At 37.6% G+C, this 17,320-nt stretch overlaps 1 protein-coding gene across 1 annotated transcript in view; it reads right to left on the bottom strand.

Annotated features, from left to right (window-relative positions):
- Nucleotides 1-17,320, bottom strand: part of Abcb7 (ATP binding cassette subfamily B member 7) — a 137,164-nt gene that overhangs the window by 5,738 nt on the left and 114,106 nt on the right. Inside the window, exons 13-15 of the mRNA XM_090327216.1 lie at nucleotides 13,727-13,898; nucleotides 11,338-11,441; nucleotides 4,813-4,920 (exon numbers count right to left, since the gene is read on the bottom strand). Of these exons, the coding sequence (XP_090183342.1) occupies nucleotides 4,813-4,920; nucleotides 11,338-11,441; nucleotides 13,727-13,898 (384 nt within the window). The remainder of the gene's footprint in view (nucleotides 1-4,812; nucleotides 4,921-11,337; nucleotides 11,442-13,726; nucleotides 13,899-17,320) is intronic.

Here is a 17,320-nt window from a genome sequence, read left to right as displayed (position 1 = left end):
ATTCTGTTCCACTGTAACATCGTCACATTCCTCCTTTCCTTTGATCATAACATATTTGCATCTATCTTCTCTAAAAGGAGATCTCTAAGGGCCGGGAGTTTGGCCTAGTGGTTAAAGTGCTTGCCTAGCATGCACGAAGACCCGGGTTCGATTCCTTGGTACCACATATATAGAAAAAGCCGGAAGTGGTACTGAAGCTCAAGTGGTAGAGTTCTAGCCTTGAGAAAGTCCAAGGACAGTGCTCAGGCCCTGAGTTCAAGCCCAGGACTGGCAAAAAAAAAAGGAGATCTCTAAGAATATCAATTTAATTTACTCATAGGCTCAATTTTTTCCCCAGTGGGTCGTGGGGCTTGAACTCTGGGCCTGGGCTCTGTCCCTGAGCTCTTCAACTCAAGGCTAGCCTTCTACCACTTGAACCACAGCACCACTTCTGGTTTTCCAGTGGTTAACTGGAGATAAGAGTTTCACAGACTTTCGTGACCGGGCTGGCGCTGAACCATGATCCTCAGATCCTAGTCTCCTGAGTAGCTACAATTATAGGCATGAGCCACCAGTGCCCCACTAGGTTCAATTTTAACACATATAAAAAGTAGTTCGGGTTGGAGATGTGGCCTAGTGTAGAGTGCTTGCTCAGCATGCACGAAGCCCTGGGTTCCTTTCCTTAATACCACATTTGTAGAAAAAGCTGGAAATGGTACTGTGGCTCAAGTGGTAGAGTACTAGCCTTGAGAAAGCTCAAGGACAGTGCCCAGACATTGAGTTCAAGCCCCAGGACTGGCAGGGGGGCGGGGAAGAGGAAGGGGAGAGGGAGAGAAAGGGGGAGAGGGAGAGAGGAAAGTATTTTCAAAATGGCTATCTCAAAAATATTGTGGCCAAAAGAGTAAACTAAGTTTGACTTGTCTTTGGAGTTATTTTTGTCCTTATATTCCACTAAGGCTTGGGAAAATATTCAAGATTTACTGGGATTCATCCCGTTTTTCTTCTGAGTGATTATCAATTTGATAGGCAGTTTGTCTTGTTTGTATCCAATTGTCTTCCATACTTGTTTGCCTAATATTATTTTATTTAAGTTAAATTTTAATTTTCTTGTCAGTTGTAGGGCTTGAACTCTGGGCTTGGCCGTTGTCCCTGAGCTCCTCAGCTTAAGGCTACCCCTTGAGCCGCAGCACCACTTCTGGTTTTCTTAGTGGTTAACTGGAGATAAGATTCTCACAGACTTTAGTGCCTGGTCTGGCTTTGAACCACAATCCTCAGATTTCAGCCTCCTGAGTAGCTAGGATTACAGGCGTGTGCTACCACACCATGCTTGAACACATATATAGTATAAACAAGTGTATCCCCTTTCTTCACCCCATCCTGTAGGTACTCATCTTAGTTTATAGTTTATCTTTTGGTGTTTCTTTTAGTAAAATCAGGTACATGTACATATATTATTTTCTGTCCATTCTCCTTGCAAAAGACAGCTTACTATACTCTTGTACTCAACATTATTTTCATTTAAGCATATATTCTGGAAGTCATGCCATTTGAACTCAGGGCCTTGTGCCTTGTGGGGCTTGGCTCAAGGGTAGGGCAGTAGCCTTGATCTGAAGAGCTCAGGGATAGCACCTAGGCCCAGAGGTAGGATGGAAGCCTTGAGCTGAAGAGCTCAGGGACAGTGCCCAGGCCAGAGTTCAAGCTTCATGACCATCCCCCCAAAAATAGCATCTTCTGGATGTTAGAAATGCTATATTTTCCATGATTTCTGAAGATATTACGTTTATACAATTTTGTTACATTCTCTGCATTGTCTACATTTGCTATCAAATTCCTTTGTTAGGTTACTAAACCTCTAAAGCAAACAGCAACACTTAAGAATGGAGCATTAATGTTAAAAAACTGAAAATAGACCTTCCCTACCATCCTGCCATACCACTCCTGGGCATCTATCCTGAGCATCATAACCCAGGATATAATAACCCCTGCTCAGCCATGTTCATCTCTGCACTATTCACAATAGCCAAACAATGGAAACAACCCAGATGCCCTACTGCAAATGAAAAGATACAAAAAATGTGATACACACACACACTCACTCATAATGGAATTCTACATAGTCAACAGACAAGATAAAATAATGGCATTCACTGGGAAGTAGATGAAATTAGAACGAATCATGTTCAATGAGATAAGTCAAGACCAAAGGAACAAAAGGTGCATGGTATCCTTAATATGTGGATATTAGATGCAAACAGTACAACAGTGATGACTCAATATTTGGGTACCCAAGGTTATGGACATGGCCTTGGAGATGTAAACATAACTACTCAGACATAAAAAATATATGATGGGCTATATACTCTATAGACATAATGTTTTATTACATATATTAGTATGTATCTATGACATATAAACCCTTAGCTTAATTTTAATTATGTTCTAAAACCTATGTGCCAGTCATTGTATAGAGATTCCCTTCTTGAATACTTGCTAAACATGACATGTGAAATATGATGTAAAATCAATGTTAATAAATTCTTTAATAAAAAAAATTAAAAACCTCATATTAACAGAAGTTCTTTAGGGTTCCAAAAAATATAAACACATTCTAAAAATAATGTATTATAACCACTGGCATAGGATATTATGCAATCCCTGGCTAGATTTAATTCCATATAAATGAATAAAATTCAAAACAAAACAAAACAAAAAAGAATGGAGCATTAAAAGGCTTAATGCTAGCTGTGTATACATGCCCAACTGGTAGGCTTCAATGGTATTGTCTTTCCATCTATATCTTGATTTCATCTCTCCCTTTTTTGATAATGTGTTTGGCGGGTTCCATATGTCAAGAGATATATTAATTTCCTGATAAGAAGCTGAGTAACTTCTTGAAACATTTAAGTCTGTTATTTTCAGAGTTATGATAACTGGTGTCTCCAGGGTTTTTTTTTGCCAGTCCTGGGGCTTGAACTCAGGGCTTGTGCACTGTCCTTGGACACTTTTTGCTCAAGGCTAGCACTCTGCCACTTGAGCCACAGCAGCACTTCTGGCTTTTTCTGTGTATGTGGTTCCAGGAAATAGAACCCAGGGCTTCTCGAATGCTAGGTGAGCATACTACCCCTAGGTCACGCTCCCAGCCCTTCTTGGGCCTTTTCAGGGGCCTATAACATGAATCAAATTCCTTTTGACACATAATCAACTTTTTCAGCTCTGTTAATTTATCTACTTAACATATTTCCCGGATATGCTTTACTACCTGTGTCCATTGTTATTTCTTCTTCTAGTATCTTTCTCTTTGTGGATGTCTACTTATGTTTTAATATGGTTGGAGGGACAAGAGATGTGGACATATGTCCCCAGCTATGCCATGTTAATGTATTTCATGAGACTGCTGACAGAATACATGGGTGACAGAATACAGTTGAAACTAAGGTCACATGATTAATCAAGTATAGAACCAACAAATATGAACATAAAGAGCTTCAGATATAGGTGAAATAACCATTAACAATAAATTAGTTGCACTAACATCCAAAACTTATGTGTCAATGCTATGGTACAACATATGGATACTGTGAACCTCACAGTCCAGGCAGGTAAGTAGATGCCCACTACAGGACTGTAACATTTTCTAGTATTAAGAAAAGGCTCATGCCTGTAATCCTAGCTACTCAGAGGGCTGAGATCTGAGAAGTGTGATTTAAAACCAGCTCATGCAGGGAGATCCATGAGACTCATTTCCAATTAAGCACCCAAAAAAGCTGGAAGTAGATCTGTGGCTCAAGTGGTAGTGCACTAGTATTGAGGGAAAAAAACCCTCAGGGACAGTGTCTTGGCCCTGAATTGCATAGAATAGGAAAACTAGGAAAAAAAAGGCACAGCATCACAGCATCAGATTTTATTGCAGTCTTGAACCTCAATGATTTACTAAAGTATATTTACAAAATTTCCCAATGAAGATATTCCGGTATAACCATACTGGAAAAGCCATCAATAATCTAATGAATGTGAACATTTATGAACACATGAATCAAAAGGTCTAAAGTCATGAAAGTACAACACTGTAGAAGTCACTAATAAAGGAAACACTAATACATCAGAGCACTGAATAAATTGTTAAAAAGTGTGGTATAATGAGAAAGTCATTCTCAGTAACAAAAATATAGAAAGCTCACGATGTCTTTTTCCTAACTTTTTAAATAGTAAATAACTAAAGATTAATTAATTAGAAGGGAAAAATAAAAAAGCTAATTATGATGTAGAAAACCAAACAATATTAGAAATAGTCAAGTGTTAAGTGATAGGGAGAAGAGGTCCTTAGAGAAGACAGAGGAAAATTCTTATAATTTTCAAATCTACCAGTGCCAATAGTGTTATACTGATTTGTATTTAGATAATATATTTACACAGTAAGCTCTGAAGATAAAATAAGCTATTCTCTTACCTTACCCATAAAGAAAAAAATGTAAAATAAAATAGCTCTGTTAGAAAATGACCCCTTTATTTATGCTAATTTTCTTATAGACATTAAGGGTATGTGCAGTATTAGAAAATGAAAACAGATAATATAGCAAAGATATTAAAAAATATTTCATTCAGAGCAAAAATGAATGCAGGAAAATTATTTTATGTGTATCATTGGAAACCTGCTTTTATCTATGAAGATTTAATGCTTTCCTGAACAAAATTTACTTTGAATCGAGAATTTTACCAACATTTTATCTCTTCTAAAAAACACAAACTCTGTACATTTATTAGAAATATTAAGTTTCTCATATCCAACAATTCCTAGTGTTTTTCAAACACTAAATTTTAAAAATAATCTCTTACCTGATCCAAGACAATGATTTCATCTGCATCAACCACTGTTGATAATCTATGTGCAATGAAAATAGAAGTTCTGTGTTTCACCACATCCCTCATGGCACCAAGAATAGTCTGCAAGTTAGACAAGAAGAATAGGAGAAAAAAGGTAGGTAGATATAAATTAATCAAACCTTTCCTAAAGGAACACAGGAAATGTGTATTAATATTTAATATGTAAACTGTATACTGGAGTCAAATACTTCACCTGCAATACTCACTAAAAATAAGTAAAATGAGAGGAAGAAAATAAAACAGGAAAGCCATGGAAAAAATTGTCATTAACATAAACAATATTTCTCTAAATAGGCTAGGAAAACGTAGATATTTTCTGTATACAAAACAAACAAAAGTAACTCTATTAACGCCATGAGCATAAATCTGAAACTAAGAAGGACTCCAGTGATAGTTCTCAAGAGAAATTCAAGATAATCCAAAGAAAGGTTGGGATACTTACAAGGTATAAAACATTTTGCTTTTCCTTAGCTAAACTTCAGATGACAGAGAGGAGACAAAGACATCTATGTATTTTTAACTTAAGACAGTCTCTTTTCTCAAAACCATCTTGATTTCTTAATGCATTCTATAAAATGCATTTCATTTACCATCTGTTTAGTATAAAAGAGATGTATAGCTTGGCGCCAGTGGCTCGCACCTGTAATCTTAGCTACTCTGGGGGCTGAGATCTGAGGATCTCAGTACCAAGCTAGGCTGAGCAACATAATCTGTGAGATTCTCATCTCTACTGAACTACCAAAATGCCAGAAATGGAGTTGAGGTTCAAGTGGTAGAGCATTAGCCTTGAGTAAAAATCTCTGGTACAGTTCCGAAGCCCTGAGTTCAAGCCCCAGGACACAGATACAGTCTCTATATCTATATCTATATATTTGGCTGTACTTGGAAATCTAGGACTATGATCAGTTAGTGAAATGAAAATAGCAGTATGTGTGTGGGGGGGAGGTTGGAAATATCCCCACTTACTTCCCATACGCATTTCTAAACATTTTATTTTACTTAATAAATGTATTACTGAGAGCAGACAGTTATCCAAAATCTCATATTCTACTAGATTAGCCTGGGAATCAAGTAAAGGACCCTTTAGGAATAAAGGAAGGTGAGGATGGGTACTAAAGGCACCCAACTCTAGTATCTTCAGGAAGGGACCAAACAGTGGCACTATTTCAGTTAGCCTTTCTTTCCCTGAATGGACCAAGTATACTGAGCATTGTGGGTGAATGTTTGATTTCTGAGCTAAATACCCTAATCAAGAGATGAGAAGCTATGCTATAACCTGGCTACTGACTCAGCCTTGTCTAAGCATTGTGGGTAGTATGAATGAAAGCACACAAGAGATGAAAACTTCTAGCCAAACAGGTAGCTACAAAAATAAAAATTCCACAAAAAAACACAGCATGATACCCCCAAGTATCAATAGTTATCCAATGGAATCCAATGCTTGTGAAGTGGGTGAGATCCCAGAGAATTCAAAATAATGGCCAGAAGAATGATTAATGAAATTAAAGGACATGCAAGCTGGATGCTGTTGGCCCAGGCCTGTAATCCTAGCCAACTCAGGAGATATGAGATTATGGTTCAAAGCTGGCCTAGACAGCGAAGTCTATGAGACTCTCATCTCCAATTAATCACAGAAAAAGTTGGAAATGGCACTGTGGCTCAAATGGTAGAGTGCTAATCTTGAGCAAAAGGAGCTCAGGGATAGCACCCAACACCCCAGGACTAGGAAATAAAAAAGGACATACAGATAATACTACAAGGAATCCTACACATTAGATGAGTACATATGCTCAGTCTCAAGCTTTACAAAATGAAAAAAAATAATGGCAAGAACTACTGCATGCCTTTCAATAATAACACTAAATACTAATAGTCTCAATTTTATAATCATAAAAAGAACCAGCCATTTATTGCCCACTTATTTGGCAAACAAACATACCTGTCTGATAAACATAAACATAGACTTAAAATAAGAGAATGGAGAAAGTTATTTCAAGCAAATAAAATGTGAAAGCAAACAGTACCATAAAAATCAATTGAAAATGGGTCACAGATCTTATATGAACATTTTTGGGGTTTGAACTCAGGGCCTTGTGCTTGCAAAGTAGGTACTCTTCCACTTAAGCCATACCTTAGTCCTTTTTACTTTTATTATTTTTCAAATAGATTATGCATGGGCAAGCCTGAACTACAGAACTTCCTTCCTAGCTGCAATAACAATGCACATCACCAAATCCAACTTTTTTAAAATTTTTTTTGCCAGTCCTGGGCTTGAGCTCAGGGCCTGAGCACTGTCCTTGGACTTTCTCAAGGCTAGAGCTCTACCACTTGAGCCTCAGCACCACTTCTGGCTTTTTTCTATGTATGTGGTACTGAGGAATTGAACCCGGGTCTTCGTGCATGCTAGGCAAGCACTCTACCACTAGGCCAAACTCCCAGCCCCACCAAATCCAACTTTTATCTGTGCATGCTACCTTGCAGGTAGCTAGGATTACAGGTGTGAGCTACCATACCTAACTAAAATGGATCACATGCCTTAATAAAAGACCTGAAACTCTGAAACTACAACAGGAAAATAATCAAAGCAGCAACCACTTTTTGAAAAGGAATCTGGTGGCCCAGGAAATGAGAGCAAGAATTGACAAACGGGATTGCACTAGATTAAAAATTTGCTTTATATATCAAAATAATTATCAGAATGAAGTGGAAATCTTTACAATTAATATTCAGAATATATAAGGAGTTCCAATAATTAAACTCTCAAAGAACAAATAATCCAAATTAGTAAATGGTCAAGTGAATAGAAAGTTACTGGAAAAAATACAACAGGCAATGCATGTATGAAATGTTCAATATCCTTATCCATAAAAGAAATACATATCAAAATTACAGAGATTCCATTTCACCCCAGTCAGAATGGCTACCATTAAAGAATCAAGCAACAAAGCCAGGCACGGTAGCTCATGTCTATAATCCTAGCTATTCAGGAGGCTGAAATTTGAAGATCAAGCCAGTCCGGGCACTAAAGACCTTGAGACACACTAGAAAATGGGAATCACTAGAAAATGGGAAGTGGGACTGTGGCTCAAGGGGAAGGGTGGTAGCCTTGAGCTGAAGAGCTCAGGGACAATGCCCAGGCCCAGAGGTAGAGTGGTAGCCTTGAGCTGAAGAGCTCAGAGACAGTGACCAGGCCCAAAGTTCATGCCCCATGACCTACAAAAAGAAAAAAAAAAGAATCAAGCAACAAATAGTGCTGTCAAAGATGCAAGAAAGAAGGATTCCTAATACCCTCCTGGTGGTGAGCATGTATATGAGTACAGTAACTATTGAAATCAATATGAAAGCTCCTGACGCTAACTGAAAGGACCTCCAGGATATAGAAACAAAAGTATATAAAGAGTGATTGTTGTCCTTAATGTACTATGTTATCTCTCATCTCTTTTGCTGTCCCTTGGTTATCTCATATGGTTATAGTATTTTACCTTGTTATCTGGTATATTGTATATATGCTTATTTGGTTATTTGAAATAGGATAGGGAAGGGGGGAAAACAAGATGAGGGGTGGGGGTGGGGGGAGGAAAATGGGGACCAAGACATGAGAAAGGGTATCAATGTTAGTGAAGTGATGCACCTTCTATCTGGTGAATATAATGTAACCCTTCTATTAATTACAATAAAAATTATATGAAAAAAGATAAGGAAAAAGCAAAAATAAAACAAAACAAAACTAAGGATGGGGGGCCAGGAGTGTAGCCTAAAGGTAGAGTGATTGCTTAGCATGCACAAAGCCCTGAGTTTGGTTCCCCAGTACCACATATATAGAACAAGTCAGAAGTGGTGCTTTGGCTCAAGTGGTAGAGCTCTAGCCTTTAGAAAGTTCAAGGACACTGCCCAGGCCCTGAGTTCAAGCCCCAGGACTGGCAAAAACAAACAAAAAACTAAGGCTGGAACTACCATATGCTCCTAGTTTATCACCTCTTAAGCATATGTCTGAAGAAATGTAAACAAATCATAAGCGATACTAATTGAACTATTGATACTATTGAACTATTTACAATAGCCAAGCTATGGAATCTCCTTGTCCAACAAGGAGAAGAAGAATGGAAAAAGAAACTCTGACTCATATATAAAATGAAGTATTATTTGATCATAAAAAAGCTGCATTTATGCCATATGAAGAAAGATGGCTGGATTTCAAGGCAAGTCAAGCCTAAAACACAAATATCACATGTTTGGATTTTCACCAGTGGTAGTAGTAATAATACGACATGATCATAAAAGGGGTCTAGTGGAAGAAAGCAAGAGAAGAAAATGAAAAGTTTGATGAATAACAGACACACACAATATGTGTATGTATATATATATACACGTACATATATATATAATGAAAATAGAATAATGACAAAGGGTGAAAAAAATACAGAAGAAGTACTCAGAGACACTGTTGAAAGTGAATTACACAACTTGTGGGTAGGGAAGGGATGAAAAAACTGGGAGAGACTAAGGGAAGGGGTGAAACTGTCTGGAAAGAAATGTACTCATTACCCGACTTATATGAATGTAACCCCTCTGTACAACACCTTTATAATAACAATAAAAATTTGAAATAAGAAAACAGAATGAAACCTAGTGAAATTATCTAAGGGGAAAAGGAAGAATATTTTAGTGGGAGTGTTGGAAGTAGGGTTTGTTCATGTTGTGCTGTATGCACATATGGATTTGTCACAGTGAAATTTTGTTTTGTAATTAATTTATGCCAAAAGTAAAAGTTCAGGGCCGCCAACATTAAGAAACACTGGCATCTGATATAATGAGTGATTGTTGTCCTTAATGTACTATGTTATCTCTCATCTCTTTTGCTATCCCTTGGTTATCTCATATTGTTACAGTTATCTGATATATTTGTATTTGGTTATTTGAAATTGGATAGGAAAGGGGGGAAAACAAGATGAGGGTTGGGGTGGGGAGGAGGGAAATGGGGACCAAGACATGAGAAAGGGTATCAATGTATGTGAATTAATGCACCTTCTATCTGATGAATATAATGTAACCCTTCTATTAATTACAATAAAAATATGAAAAAAAGAAACACTGGCATCTGGGGCCAGGAGCATGGGCCAGCATGGTAGAGTGCTTGCGTAGCATCCAAGAAGCCCTGGGTTCCTTGGTAAGGCATACACAGAAAAAGCCAGAAGTGGTGCTGTGGTTCAAGTGGTAGAATATTAGCCTTGAGAAAGTTCCAGGACATTGAACAGGCCCTGAGTTCAAGCCCCAGGACTAGCAGAAAAAAGAAAGAAAAAGAAACACTGGGATCTTTCTGGAGACCTCTTAATCAGAAAAACAACCTGTTTCATTCTACTTTGTACTCTGGCTCTTAAAGAGGACTGTTCAAACTTATCAAATCTTCTGGTAACTTTTCACTTGGTAGGTTCTCTATGAAGTTTTAGCAAGGAATGTTTACTGGCATAATTATGCTGTATAATTCAAATAAAGAGTATAGGTAGAAGCCGGGCACGGTGGCTCAAGCCTATACTCCTAGCTACTCAGGAGGAATCAAATCCAAGTCTTTGTGCATGCTAGGCAAGCACTTTAGGCCAAACTCCCAGCCCTAGGTATAAGTTCCTATAAAGAGGTTTTTCCTCTGATGACTGGGATCTGGCCCTGCTGAAGGTTCTCTTGAATTATAACAAATTTTTAGGATAACCAATTCACTTTGAAATTAGTGCATTTAAACATATTGTTTAAAAGTGTCCTGAAACCTAACTAAACATGTAAATATTATATAGTCTGTAAAGCTGAAAGATGATCATTATGTTTACATATTAAAAGTACTAAGTCAAACAGTAGGTGATTGGTGGCAACTGACAACTTGTATCTTCAGTGCTAGATTGAAGGCATCTGTTCAGGAAATAATCGTCACTGAGACTTTTAATGTAACGAATATATGTTGCTATAAAGTGCATTGTAGTTGCTAGGGTAGCATCATGACATGAATGTCACAACATCTCAGTGTTTCATAACACTTCCTGTGAAATGAATACAAATTGATACCAGTTCTGCATGCTCAAAGAGCTGCCCCTCATAAGTAAAAGGCATTCATGGTGTACACTGTCACCATCAGTTACATATCATATTAATGAGTGTCAAATGGCAGCAGGAATAGACTAAGCCCTTCTCATTTGACAGTATATTAGACAATTTGCACAGTACTGCAAGATGCAAGGGTAATGAAAGAACAGCATAAGGTATCACACAGTTCCATACAGAGACACATGTACAAAAAGATTCTACAATACAGTATCTAGCTCAGCAAACCATGGCCCATCTACAATTAACACTTGCCATATTGGGGAAAAGGGGCTGGGTATTTTGTTCTATAGCATCTTCAATTGAGTTCATTCAAAATACAAACTAATGCATACATTTTGCAGAAACTTCTAAGGAGAAAAGCTAAACTCTAGTTTCATCATTATTTACCTCTTCAGTAATCGAATCTAATGATGAAGTGGCTTCATCATAGACAATGACTGGGGGATCCTTCAAAATGGCTCGTGCAATTGCAACTCTCTGCTTTTCTCCTCCTGCAAAGGAAACATTTAGTTTAAAGATACTTAGTATAGGAATATTATATAACAACTATCAAATTATACCCTTAAGATTTACTTATATTCTTTTTATGCTTTCTTCTGAGTTGTAGAGTCTGAGTTGACAAAGTATATTCCCCAGAACACAAATATAATACTACATTCTGATTTCATGGCAAGTATGTATGTGCGTGTGCATGTGTGTGTGTACTTCGACTGTTGAAACATATGTCCAGCCTTCTGAGCAAGTTATCTAGAGATAGGGTCTTGCCTCCTTATGGGCTGTGCCCATATCATGATCTCTGTATTTTATGCTTTTCCTCATAGCTGGGAAGAAAAATGTGTGGTACCATGCCCAACATTTTCCAATGAGTTGAAGTCTTCTGAACTTTTTTGCCCAGGTGGCCTTGAACTGCGATCCTCCCAATTTCAGCCTTTTATGTAGCTGGCATGACAACTGTGTGCCATTGCACTCAGCTTGGTGAGTGCCTGGCTTGTTACCTCTCACAATTTCCCACAGAAAAATTTCAGTAGTAGAGAACCAAAAAAGCTAAAAAAAAAACTTAGGATCTGAAACTGGAAAACTTAAAGATATGAACCATGAACTTTAAAATTTCTGTCTTAGTATTTTTTAAAGGTATCATTTAGTCAGGATTCTTCCCAGGATATTTTTGAGAGGCACCTATTGTTTTCACAGCAGTCCTCAAATTAAGGGTATATACTTAGTATCTTTTACTTCTTCATTATTTGCTTTAACATAACTAATTTTTATAAATTAAAAGAAAACAGAGGTCCAGAAAGATTAAACGATTTGTTCAAGTCCACAAAGCTAGTTCTAGCAAAATAACACTAGAGTTGATTCCTAGTTTAATATTCTTCCTATCATAGTGTGTAAGCCTAAACTTATTTTAGAATTATTCTTAGAAGCAGGAATATACAGCTAGGAAATATTTATATTGTAAATATTTAATGAAATAAATTTAATGAGCGGGGTAATGTCTCATGCTTGTAAATCCTGGCTAGTTAGGAGTTTCAGATCTGAGGATCACAGTTCAAGGCCAGCCTAGGCAGGAAAATCCACAAGACTCTTATCCCCAATTAACCACCAGAAAACCTGTGGCACTTTGGCTCAAAGTGCTAGAACACCTAGCCTTAAGCAAAAGAGCTCAGGGACTGTGCCCAGGTCCTGAGTTCAAGTCCCATGACTGACAAAAAGTAAAAACAAATTAGTGAAATGAAATTTATCAACCAGGACTCCTGTGGCTCTAAGATCATCCTAACCTATACTTGGAAATACAGATAGTACTGTTTTTTGGATTATGTCCTTTTTCATCTTTTTTGTTATCCCTGAACATTATAATGTCTGGGGAAAAACACTTGCATTTGGGGCTGGGAGTTTGACCTAGTGGTAGAGTACTTGCCTAGCATGCACAAAGACCTAGGTTCAATTTCTCGGTATCACATACATAAAAAAAAGCCAGAAATGGTCCTGTAGCTCAAGTGGTGGAGCTCTGGCCTCGAGAAAGCCCAAGGACAGTACTCAGGCCCTGAGCCCAAGCCCAGGACTGGCAAAAAAAAAACCCCAAACCAAAACCAAAATCAAAAAGAAACAAACCACCACCACCGACAACAACAAAAGCCAACTTGCATTCTTGGCCAGGAGTTTGGCCTAGTGACAGTGTTGCCTAGTAGGCACGAAGACCCGGGTTCAATTCCTCAGTACCACATACTCAGAAAAAGCTAGAGGTAATGGTGTAACGCAAGTGGTAGAGCTCCGGCCTTGAGAAAGTCCAAGGACAGTGCTTAGGTCCCAAGTTCAAACCCCAAGACTGGCAAAACAAAAAACTTGCATTCTTCAATTTCAGTGACTTTCAACAAACAAATTCTGTCAGTTAATTTGTTACATTAAACATTTTTGCCTGTACAATAATTATTGAATTATACAAGGAAATTCTTAAGTTTAATATTAGTAAGATTATGCTCATGCTAAAGTAGGAAACTCTCCTCCAAATTTTGACCACTGAGCTAACAAGGGTAAGAAAATGAACAAGATCAAAGTATTGAAAACCTTCCCAAGAAATTATGAGAGATACACTATTCACTATCTCCCTATGAGCTCTTACTACTTTTCCAAGTAAGCAACAATCCTGGCATTCTTTAACATGAAAATGACCTACATAAATCAACACTGATATGAACATGTACTAATGATATAAATGGTTCTGAAAATTTTATCTGAAGTGGAGTTCACAAATGGGAACAGGTTTAAAATTTTTGCTCACCTGAAAGCTTGAGACCTCGTTCCCCTACTTGGGTGTCATATCCACGTGGCATTCGAAGAATTGCATCATGAAGTCCAGCTAATTTTGCCACTGCATACACTTCCTCAGGTGAAGCATTGATGTTTCCATATAAGAGGTTGTAGTAAATAGTATTATGGAAGAGGACAGAATCCTGAAGTAGATTTATACTTATGTATGTATGCATGTATGTTTACAAACATTTAAGCAATTGTAAAGACTTAAATAAACCATGACAGCCTCCTTTATTAAGCCTTATTCCTATAAGCTAAAAGCACCATGGGTGATTTGGGTTAGTCTCATGCTCTTGCCAGTGCTAGGATTATAAGCATTTACCACCATGCCATAATCAGTTGGTCTAATTCCAGACTTTATGTCTATTTTTTTTTTGTGGGTCATGGAGCTTGAACTGGCCAGGTGCTGTCCCTGAGCTCTTCAGCTCAAAACTACCACCCTACCCCTGGGCCTGGGCATTGTCCCTGAACTCTTCAGCTAAGGCTACCACCCTACCCTTGAGCCAACCCCCACTTTCCATTTTCTAGAGGTTAACTGGAAATAAGAGTCTCAAGTCCTATTGTGCCCAGGCATAGATCTCTACCTCCTGAGTAGCTAGGATTACATGTGTGAGCCACTGTGCCCGACAGACTTTATGTCTTTATATGCCTAAATATATGCTTTTTCCAACATGACTCTGTCCATTTATTATAAGCTGTTTATTCCACTTACCTTAAAAATTGTGCATGTCAATTACAGAAACCTTACACATTTCATATTATAAATATATCATAACTTATTTATCCATTCTTTTTTTTTTGCTGGTCCTGGGGCTTGAACTCAGGGCCTTGGATGTTGTCCCTGAGCCTCTTTGTACTCAAGGCTAGTGTGCTACCACTTGAACACATACCATTTCTGGATTTTTTGAGTAGTTTATTAGAGATAAGAGTCTCATGGGGACTATTCTGTCTGGGATGGCTTCAAAGAGTGATCCTCAGATCTCAGCCTCCTAAGTAGCTAAAATTACAGGTATGAGCCACTGGTGCCTGGCTCTTTAACCATTCTTATACTAAACATTAATTTCATTAAAATATTTGCTACCATAATTCTGGAAAAACCATTTTACATGTGATTTTACAAATCTAGGAATTTCCATATAAAGAATACGTAGAGGAATACTGATAGGTAAGTGCTTACCCTTTGAGAGTATTGCCCAACTATCTTCTAAAAACAATTAGCACTGTAGAGTAAGTACGCTTGATCAATGGCATCATGTTGCCAGCTTTCTATATCTTTAGCAACTCTAGGCATTAACAATATTCAGTTGCTGCTACTTTTAGAGGTGATATGTGCTTTTTGTTTAAATAAGCATGTGCTTTTTTGTTTAAATAAGCATTTCCCTAATTATCAATGAGGTTGAATGTTTTCCTTAATTTATGAGGAGCTTTAATATTGAACTTGAAGCATAGAAAACAAGGAACTAACCCACATATATAAACATACTGAAATGACACATGAACTCGAAGTTCTATAAATAAACTATTTTAAAACTGTATTCTATAAAAAATTAACATGCATTCACTGAAATGAACAATGCAAAAATTCAAAATGTTAAGAGTAAAAAATTAGCGTGTATGATATGACTGACACATGCTTTTAATCCAGCACTTGGAAGGAAGAGTAAGGAAGACTATTTTGAGTTTGAGGCTAGCTAAGGATATATATACACTGAGATTCTGTCTCAAAAAATGGAAATTAATAATTGTACTTTTTAAATGACTTGCTAAGTAAGATTTTAGTTGCTCTTGAATAATGGGTAGTGAGATAATGGATTTGTTCATTTATTTCACTACAGTAATCATTTTATTATCTATCTGAATCTCATGACAGTATATATACATATACACCTTAAATTTACCCAACTAAATTTATAAATTAAAAAATAAAACTTGGCTGGGATTGCAGCCTAGCGGTAGAGTGCTCGCCTAGCATTCATAAAACTCTGGGTTGGATTCCTTGGTACCACCTACTCAGAAAAAGCTGGAAGTGGTGCTGTGGCTCAAGTGGCAGAACGCTAGCCTTGAGCAAAAAGTGTCCAAGGACAGTGCTCAGGCCCTGATTTCAAGCCCCAGGACTGGCAAACAAACAAAGAATAAAAAAAAACTGTATTAACCCCATCGGCTACCCAATTCAGCAACTTGGTATCTACATATTCATGATCCTTAATGTTCTTTTTTATTGTTGTTGTTGTTGGTCATGGGGCTTAAACTCTGGGCCTGAGAGCTGTCCCTGAGCTCTTCAGCTCAAGGCTACTGCTCTAACCATTGAGCCACACTCAGATCTCAGTCTCCTAAGTAGCTAGGATTACAGGCATGAGCCACCATGCCCGACAACCTTAATATTCTTTAAGTGTATTATTTACAAGTGGTTGTATAACAATCTTCTGATGATATTTAGCCACCTAATTGTTGCTAGAAATTTACAATGTACCCAACTTTTATTATTATAACTAATGGTGTAATAAACTTCTTTCTGTTTAAAGGCATATTGCTATATCTGTTTAATTCCTTGTTAATATTTCCCATAGGTAGATTTATTAGGATAAAGAGCATAACCGTTAAGCATATTTGTGTATACACACACACACATACACACACACACACACACACACACACACACACACACATATTTGTTTATCAAGAAAGCTACAATCTGGGATTGGGAGGTCATGGCTCAAATGGTGGAGTGCCTGTACACATCACTGAGTTCAAACCCAGTACCACCAGAAAGACACAGGAAGAGAAGAAGGGAGGGAGGGAGGGCCTGTCATATACTTCCACCAGCAAGACAACAGACTGTTCATTTATATTCTTGCTCAAACTGGGTATCATGCATTTCAAAATCCTGAATAATCTGATAGATAAAAATGATAACCTAGTGGGTCTGGTGGCTCACGTCTGTAATCCTATCTACTCAGGAGGCTGAGATCTGAGGATCATGGTTCAAAGTTAGCCCGGGCACAAAAGGACCTGAGACTCTTATCTCCAATTAAGCACTAGAAAACTGAAAGTGACCCTGTGGCTCAAGGGGTAAGGCAGTAGCCTTGAGCTAAAGAGCTCAGGGACAGCACCCAGGTCCAGAGTTCAAGCCCATTATTGATCAAAAAAAAAAAAACCTATTGCTAGTTTACATAGCTAAGGCCTTCAGTGAGGATGAATATAGTTTGTTGACCGTGCATATTTTTCCTTTGTGAATAAAATATTTTATTTCTCAAAAGGACAAAAATAACCATTACAGGGCCTAACAATGGTAGGAATCTAGTTACAGGAATATGATTCAGTTGATAAATAGCACAGGTTAGTATTTTTCAAAATACAGTTACAAGCCATGTATCAGAACCATCTAGTTATGATATATATTGTTAAATGAAGGATTCTGTCTACACTGCCCTCCAAAATCAGTGCTAGGGTACCTTAAAAAGAACTTCAATTTCAATAATGACTCATACCCACTAAAGTTTGAGATTCTCAGTGAAGCATCATATGTTGGATCAAGCTGGGGATGTTTTGCAAGCAACATATT

This window comes from Megascapheus bottae, chromosome X (genome assembly GCF_031878675.1).
Source record: "Megascapheus bottae isolate mThoBot1 chromosome X, mThoBot2.hap1, whole genome shotgun sequence".
NCBI lineage: Eukaryota > Metazoa > Chordata > Mammalia > Rodentia > Geomyidae > Megascapheus > Megascapheus bottae.
The sequence above is the reverse complement of the archived record's forward strand: the minus strand, read 5'-3'. Positions and strand labels throughout refer to the sequence as shown.